The following is an 8,577-nucleotide window of genomic DNA, read 5'->3' as shown; positions in this document are numbered from 1 at the left end:
GAAATCATATATAACTAATGTATTTATTAGCCCTGCGATCGACTGGTGACCGGTCCAGGGTGTAGCCCGCCTCTCGCCCGTTGACAGCTGGGATAGGCTCCAGCACCCCCCGCAACCCTGAAAGGGATACGTGGTATAGAAAATGGATGGATGGATGTATTTATTTAAAAAAATTTAAAAAATAGCAGGATTGCAGGCACGACCCCTGTAGTGGCGCGAGGCCCTGTGCGGTTGCACAGTTCGCACAGTCCATGCGACGGCTGTGAGTAAAGGTAACGCTGCCTGAACACCGCAGTGTTTGACAGTTCTAATTAATAATTAACTGTGTTTTCAACATTTTTTTGTTTGATTGTTTTGGATCTGTTCCCCAGTTCAGCCGAATTTCCAAAGAAGGGACTATGAATGTGAATCATACAGATAACAGCCACAGTTAGTATTGCTCAACCCATATTTTCCCATGGCGGCTACAAATGATTGTGAAGTGTGTTTATCAGCAACACCCTGATTCACATGAATACAAACATTTGCCGTTGGCAGCAGCTCCACTTGGGCCTCAGGGTTTGAAGGTTACCCCACCAAAATTACACAACAAAAAGCAAGATTCATCATGCACTGGGGTGTAGAAGGTGGAGGTATTTGTTAAAAACACAAAGATAATTCAGGGTATAAAAGAGCTGGTGTTTCTCTTGTTGAGCACCTCAACACAGGAAGGCTGAAGCTAAAGCTGACACCGAAGAGGAAGAAGAAAATCTCATCCTGCAGAAGGTTTGTTTCAACTTATCCTTTTTCCTTCTGCTCTGTTCTCTCTTATCATCGTCTCTTCTTCCTCTAATGGGCTGAAAGCCACCAGTTCCTGTCCTCACATGGGCTGTCTTCATGTCTCTCTTTATTGAAGACAATCGTCATGAAGATGATGCTGACTGTGACTCTACTTGTCTGTGCCATGATGGCTCTGACCAGTGCTGCTGGTGAGTATTAAGAGAGACAAAAAGACAGTTTTCATGTTACTATTGTGTATGTAGACCAGTTCTAAAAGCAGAGCCTGCTGAAAGGACAGAAGATCCATTCAAGGAAATGAGTTGGTATCGTTCACTAACACACTAACAGAGAGGTTTGAACTTAGTCAATCTTATGATCTGTTCAGCAAAGTGCTCCCATGCTCACTTCTTCTCTAAACTGGTTTTCAGGGGACAATCCCACCAATTGTCCCAGTGGTTGGAAACCTTCCGATGGTCGCTGTTTCAACTACGTTCCAACAACCATGTCTTGGGCTCATGCTGAGGTAATCAGGATGATTTGGATTCAGTGCAGAACAGTGGTGGAGTGGAACTCAGTACATTTACTCAAGTACTGCACTTAAGTATAAATTGGAGGTGTTTGTACTTTATTTCACGTCAGACTTTAAAGTTCTCCTCTGCTACATTTCAGTGGGAAATATGGCATTGGCATGAGTATTTTGACAGTGTGATATTAGTACTTTTATATTAGTACTATATATTAGTACTTTTAAAACTTTTAAAAATCCTTTTTAAAACATCTGAATACTTCCTCCACCACTGGTGCAGATCACTCTTCCACTCTGTCCATTCTGCTGTTGCTGTCTTACACATGTTAACTGACATATTCTTCTAATTTGGTGTCTTTGTATCACTTGATGTTGAATGTATCACGACTTTATTCTTTGTTTCCATCTCTGTAGAAACACTGTCTGAATCTGGGTGGAAACCTTGCATCAGTGCACAGCTTTCAGGAGTATAATGTGATTCAGTCTATGATCCTGGATGAGACACAGGAGTACCCAAACACATGGCTTGGCGGCAACGATGCAACACAGGTATGTTACTGATGACAGAAAATCTAAAAGAGAGGAAATGAAAAGTTTGTGTGAACCATCGATTGTTTTATTTTCTAATCTTCTAGGAAGGTGTCTGGCTCTGGAGTGATGGTACACCTTTTGACTTTAACTACTGGTCTGTCGGACAGCCTGATGATTCTGGATACTGTCTGGTGATGAACTATGGAGGTAAAGTTATATGTAGCTTCAGAAGCATTTTGTTTTTGTTTTTACTGAGGTCTGAGCAGGGTCTGATTAAAACATCTCTAAAGCGGGCATCAATACAAGTGATGATAATAGTTTCTCACAGATGAGGCCCAATAAACAAGAACAAGTTCTCAAAACCATTGGATGGACTGGACAACAGACAACATCAGTGATGATTGTTTCCATTGGCTTCGAGATGAACTGGCACATTAATTCACTTCCATTTAATCTTTTAAATCAAGTGATTTCTTGTCTTGACGAGAAGTTGTGTCTTTAGGTTAGTGTGAAGTATCTGATGCAGTCAGTCATGAAGTTCAAGTTATCAAAAGATCAGATTTGAACTTTCCTGCTGCAGCAGCAGTGGGGACGCCTTCATGTGCATTTCAAAATAAATTGTCTCCAGTCACTTCATGTAGATGACTTTGAATGATTTTCTCTAACTTTTGAGCAAATTCAAGGATTTTATATAGAGATATACCTTGCCCCATATATATAAAATCTTTGCCTATAAATAATTCTTTCTGTCTTTTACAGACCTGAAGAAATTTGACGACCAGCCTTGCCGTGGCAGAAAGCCATTTGTCTGCGCCATAAAGCTGTGACATGTCTTCTGACATCAGAGAAACCAGCAGTGGATGACTTGAGGATTGTTGGCTTTTACTTCTTTCACTCTGAGAATCAACTGTTTCTTCTTGTCTTCTACACTATTAAAGCATTCAAACATTGAAAAATGTCAGTCTGTGAGTCTAATGAATCTAACATGAACACACAAAACACTGAATACAACACAACGAACAACACAATGAAAGAAGAATTTGTGGCTTTATTGTTCTTAAGAAACTTGTACAGTGTAACTTCAAGACTACCTTTCTATCTAGAAAACAAATCATTTTTTCCACACTGCACAAAATAAAATACCAAAAAAACAACGACATCTCATACTCAGTCTTTTTCTTTCTGTTTTGGTCCTCTACTCTGTTGTCATACCACACATACACACTGGCGCATATTTTTGTTGTTATGGTCTCAGCAGTAACCTGTCATGTCAACCCTGCTCAATTGACCCTCTGCGACGGTGCAGCAGCTGTTTCTGGCACAAGATGCAACAACTTTATCAGCTTCACAACAGACAGATTCTCATTTCAGAAACCAGAACATTTAAAGAGATTCATGAGAACAGTGGGTGATGATTTTTGATAGATTTCTTTGGAGATGTCGCAGCAGTAACCAGGGGGGCATGTGTTCACGTCTCCCATGAGCTGGATCTGTCTTCCAGACAGTTCCTGCCCATCTGGGTCAGCCTGTACATCCGACATGCAAACAAGCCTTCAGTCCAGTCCTGACAAGAACAAATACAGATGTACATTCCTCCTGTTCACTCCCACATGGGGAAACCCGTGTGTGTGTGTGTGTATGCGTGCGTGCGTGTGTGTGTGTGTGTGTGTGTGTGTGTGTGTATGCGTGCATGCGTGCGTGTGTGTGTGTCTGTGTGTGTGTGGTATGCCACCATCTAGAGGGCTTAGATTAAAGGCTAAAAGGTTTGTCTCTGCCCACTCCCCAAACCAAAACGTGATGCCACCAGACTGCTGGAAACCTGGATGCAGAATTGTAATGTAGGTAATGAGACCTACATTAATCAAGTGGTGAGCACTTTGTTAAACCAAGGAGGGAGGAGCAACTTTTCGGTTAACACACTGCCTTTTTATTGCCATCCGCCGGAAGTACAGAGCACGTCAGTAGTGCTTTTCAAAGCAAGCAGAATAAAAAAACATATCCCTAAAACAGTCTTTAAAATTGGCCAACAGTCTTCAGTACATGGCTTAAAATCTCAGACTTAGACCCACGGCTTGACCCAGTAACGGCGGCTTTTCTGCCCGTGGTCAGGTGGCCGTCGCCGCACCGCTCTCTGGCTTCCTCCTGTCTCACTCCGTAGGGGGACGGACCATCGGCCAAGACACCTGGAACAGATCAACCACAGCGGCAGTTGGGGGGGGTACACAACACGGACAACTAAGATGCCTCCCTTCCGCGTTTCGGAGTGTTACTAAGTCCCAAAGGGTACTTACGAGGCTAGGCAGAGCTCCTCACTCTGCTGCTGCCGTAAGGTCACGTCGTAACACTCCCGACTCCTTTGGCTTGGCTGATGCTACCACCTCTGCTAGTCTCCCCACTGCCTGCTGTGTTGGTATTGTTGTCCTGTCTGCACTCGCCACTCGTCTATTCTCACCATGTGGTCTCCCCTCCTCCACCTGCTCCCCTGTTGCGCCTTTGTTTCCGTGTGCCTCCTCCCTCCTCCTCACTCCCAGTTGGTTGCTCACCGCTACATTCTCCAGTTCTATTGGTCAGCCTATACAGCGGTCAAGCACTTCACAGATGCAAGTTATCAAATATAATGACAAAGGCCCCGGCCGGAAGTAACACAAACTCAAAATCCCTTCAACCTAAAAACTATGCAATAAAACATAATTAAAATCATCACTACAACTAGTAACACAATAAAATCATGCAAGCAAAATAGAAAATCATGCAGACAAAAGAATTTCACCTCGTGTTGGAGGAGCTTACACTTATCCAAGGGCAGCTTCAACCCGTGCCGCCACAGCTTCTCGAATACCTCATCCAAATGCTGCAGGTGGGAGGAGAAATCAGGTGAGTAAATGATAATGTCGACCAAATACACCAGCAGAGACTCTCCCAGCTGTCCACTCAAGCACTGCTGCATGAGCTGCTGGAATGTTGCCGGTGCATTACAGAGACCAAAAGGCATGCGTTCAAACTCAAACAGTCCAAGAGGTGTGGTAAAAGCGTTTTTCTCCCGGTCCTGGGGGTCCATCTTGACCTGCCAGTAGCCACTGGCCAGGTCAAGGGTCGTAAACCACTCAGCTCGGGTCAGTGTCTCCTCTATCCTGTGCAGGGGAAAAGCATCTTTGTGGGTTACTGCATTCAACTTTCTGTAGTCAACACAAAACCTCCAACTGCCATCCTTCTTCCTTACCAAAACGATGGGCGCTGCCCATGGACTACATCTCTCTAAAATCCCTCCTTTCTCAAGCATACCTGCGAGAAGAGTCTTCATCGCTTTATACATTAAAGGAGGAAGGGGTCGATACCTCTCTCTGAGAGGTGTGGCGTCACCAGTGTGGATTTGGTGCTGCACCAGGTCCGTCCGGCCAAAATCCTCATCGTGTTGTGCAAACACCTTGTTCCATTTCAACAGCAGGGCGCGTAGCTCCTCCTGCTGTTGCTCAGACAGATCAGATCTGTCGGCTAACTCACTCACCTCCTTTGGCAGTTCCTGGTTCTCCTGGTCAGCTGCAGCATCCACCAAAGCTACTTCAACCACACAGTCATCCTCTAGGGACAGGCTCAAGTCACGAGGTCCATGCACATCAGCTTCATCCACGTGGTACAGCTTTCCTAGCTTCTGGTACCGACCTATGGACAGGCTGTAGGGGTGTGGGTTACAAACACGCACAGGTATTCTGCCTTTCCTTACCACTGCTAGCATCCTGGCCACTCCCACATGCCTTGCACACTGGCCTCTGGCAGCGCTTTCACCAGGGTACAGTAGTCTCCTCCTCCTGGGCCTATCCGAGCTCGACCCCACACCAGCACCTCACTCTTGGGGGGACCTGGATACTGCATTGGCTGGGTGGACGAACATATCCCAGCAGCTCATCTTCTGCCATGGTGACCTCTACATGTCGGCAAGTCGCAAAGGCATCCTTCCAGACCCTCCGGTTCCTCAACTGCGGTGGGGGAAGAGCAGACTTTCCACGGCATTTAAAAAGAGCATGCCAACAGGCTGTCACCACATGCATGCCAACAATTAGCGGGTGTGTGCAGTGTTCATCCTTTACTATCACGATACCTCACCCAGGTATCTCAATACTCTCTACTTCGAGATCTAACACAGCATAGCTAGTGTAGGGGATCTCAAGTCCATTGGCTGCCCGCAACCGAAAAACTACAGGGGCCCTTCCAACCTTAGCCTGAGTGAAATGTTTCTCAAACAGACTTTGTTGCATTAGTGTAACCTGGGACCCTGTATCTAGCAGCCCTGTCAGCCCAACTCTCTCAATGGTAACTCCTATTGTTGGACATTGCCCTATAAATGCGTCGGTGGCCCTCATCTCCTCTGGTGGACTAGCAACCTCTGCCCCTCGGACCTCAGTAGCAGGGACGGCTAGTTTAAAGCCGGCTGGGGTCATTAGCAGCTGAAAATGGTCGCGGAAAAGGAGTGGTTTGATTTCTCTCATCAATTCCTGTGTCAAGCCTTGCATTTGTGATTTAACATCCTCCATGATTTCTCGTTTCAGTGTTTCTTTCCAACTGGCCTCCTGTGATGGATTAGGAGAAGCACGAAAGTTATTCACCGAAGAGCATGTTACCTCTGATTGCTGGTTTCCATTTTCAGCATCCAGTGTTAGGGCCTCCTGGCGTATTGCAGCAAAGGTTTCCTGTTTTTTGTGTTCAGCTATAAAAATGTGATCTCAACACTGGAATAGGAGTTCGGTCTCCATAAAGAGAGTCCAAATATGCAAACATTTTTACGAACCTGGTCCCTTTCATTTTCCTCAAGAACACTGACCTGTCGCTTCGCCTCTCCTGCTAATGCTCCCAACACAATGTCAAGCTTCCTGATTTCAGGTAAGTCTTGGGAACCAAGGAGCCCTTGCATCTGTTGCTTCCAATCATTAGTGATACAGTGCTTTTGCCCTGAACAGCGTGTTCAGCCAAGCCTTGTAGCTCTGATGGTGAAAAAATTTCGGCAATAGGACTTTCGGTGTTGGCGTGAGAAGCGTTTCTTCGAGGGGTGCGCAGAGGCCAAATTCAGACTTTTCTGTCTCTGCTCCTAATTGAATCCAATCAAATGCATGTGTGTCTGCACCTGTGTCTGAGTGGGTGACGTCATTGATCAGGCCACCTCAAGTTGCTATGGCAACCTCTGAGCCTCAGCACTCCTCTCCCACACAAACATACACACACATATGTAGCTTTAGCTGCAGCTATGTAGTGGCTTGACAATGAGCCACAGCCTAGCCTCTTACTGGTGAGTTGTAAATGTTAGCGAGGTAATGAATGATGTTGCCCTGTTAGCATTAGCCACAATGCTAACATGCTAATGCTAACATGCTAACCTTGGCTAAAATGAATGTTCATTGCGTTCTAATGGTGGTTCCGAGGTTTTTAATGTGTTATTCGATATGCTAATATTAGCATGCTAATGCTAACATGCTAACTTTGGTTAAAACGATTGTTAAATGCGTTCTAATGATGGTTCAGATGTTTTTAACGTGTTATTTGACATGCTAATGTCAGCTTAGCATTAGCGGTTGGCATCGTCTGGCGGCGGCACCCGTGGCCCTTTCAAAATTTCCCAGGGGGAAATTGTCTAGTTATATTTCATATCGTCACCTGGCCATTTAAACTTCGGCAGCCAGGGGGCACCAGGATACACAGGCATCATCATTATACACCCCTTGGTAAAAACACATGCTCACTAACTTGATCCTGCCGACAACGCCAAAAACTGCGGTATGTAATGTAGGTAATGAGACTGAAAATTGAGGATTTATTGTAAACTTTGCACTGGTTCTTAAAATCAAGTGGTGAGCACTTTGTTGAACCAAGGAGGGAGGAGCAACTTTTCGGTTAGCGCACTGCCTTTTTATTGCCATCCGCCCTAAAGTACGGAGCAGGTCAGTAGCGCTTTCAAAGCAAGCAGAATAAAAAAACGTATAATTACACGAACTTAAACTTTCGCTGTGGGACAGAATCACCTCAGGCCGAATCCACAAATCCAGCCGGTCACAGAGAAACAACCTTTGGTTGATCCCTGCAGGAACAGAGCGCACACTTACAGGACTCTATTTTCGACTCCGCCGCTGCGCCAATGGGGCGTGGCGGCGCAGACTTTGGTATTTGCGCCACCGCAATCTCCTCCTCCTTCTCATCTCAGTCCCACCCAGCAGCGCAACTTGGAAAGAGGGAGGGGACAAGGTGTGGAGTGGGTTTGACACAGCCGAGTCAAATTTTCACCAATCACAGCAGCTCCTCGCCTCACCTTTAAGAACGCCGCTGGCCAGGCACATGGCAAGTTTGGAGGATGACTGAGACCCCACAGGAAAGTGTCCGACGCCCAAACTTCTCCCAGGAGGAGACTGACGTCACTCGTGTCTCATGACATGCGTTTGTATTACTTTGCACACCCATTTCTATATACTGTTTATTTTTTCTCAGTATGTATATTGTTTTATATTTTGTTCTATGTTTTGTGGTATATTTTGTTTATATATATTCTCAATATAAATATTTTGTTTTTATATTTGCTTTTTATTTATATAGTTCTCTCTCTTTTCTAATTTTATTCTAATTCTATTCTTGTAAGGAGCACTACAACAAAAATAATTTCCCCTCGGGGATAAATAAAGGATTTCTGATTCTGATTCTGATGTCTAAATATGAGGTCCTTAGATGGTAAATCCTCAGCCTCCTCCTCATCCTCCTCAAAGCAATGATGTACTCCATCTTTG

The 8,577-nt window shown here is 45.1% G+C and overlaps 1 protein-coding gene across 1 annotated transcript; it reads left to right on the top strand.

Annotated features, from left to right (window-relative positions):
• Positions 1–727: 727 nt before the first annotated feature.
• Positions 728–2,643, top strand: LOC139329222 (type-2 ice-structuring protein-like). Its single transcript, XM_070959413.1, has 6 exons — positions 728–765; positions 896–968; positions 1,188–1,282; positions 1,700–1,834; positions 1,921–2,023; positions 2,576–2,643. The coding sequence occupies exons 2-6, from the start codon at positions 905–907 to the stop codon at positions 2,641–2,643; spliced, it is 465 nt and encodes a 154-aa protein (XP_070815514.1). The 5' UTR covers positions 728–765; positions 896–904.
• The last annotated feature ends 5,934 nt before the right edge of the window (positions 2,644–8,577 follow it).

The sequence above is a fragment of the Chaetodon trifascialis genome, chromosome 3 (genome assembly GCF_039877785.1).
Source record: "Chaetodon trifascialis isolate fChaTrf1 chromosome 3, fChaTrf1.hap1, whole genome shotgun sequence".
Taxonomy (NCBI): domain Eukaryota; kingdom Metazoa; phylum Chordata; class Actinopteri; order Chaetodontiformes; family Chaetodontidae; genus Chaetodon; species Chaetodon trifascialis.
Note: the sequence above shows the minus strand (reverse complement) of the source record. Positions and strands in the feature narration are given on the sequence as shown.

Excerpts from the sequence above, each read along its gene's own strand:
- LOC139329222 (XM_070959413.1), top strand. The coding sequence starts at position 905 with ATGAAGATGATGCTGACTGTGACTCTACTTGTCTGTGCCATGATGGCT. Across the intron at positions 1,283-1,699 it reads TGTCTTGGGCTCATGCTGAG|AAACACTGTCTGAATCTGGG; the intron begins GTAATCAGGATG and ends CCATCTCTGTAG. Across the intron at positions 2,024-2,575 it reads TCTGGTGATGAACTATGGAG|ACCTGAAGAAATTTGACGAC; the intron begins GTAAAGTTATAT and ends TGTCTTTTACAG.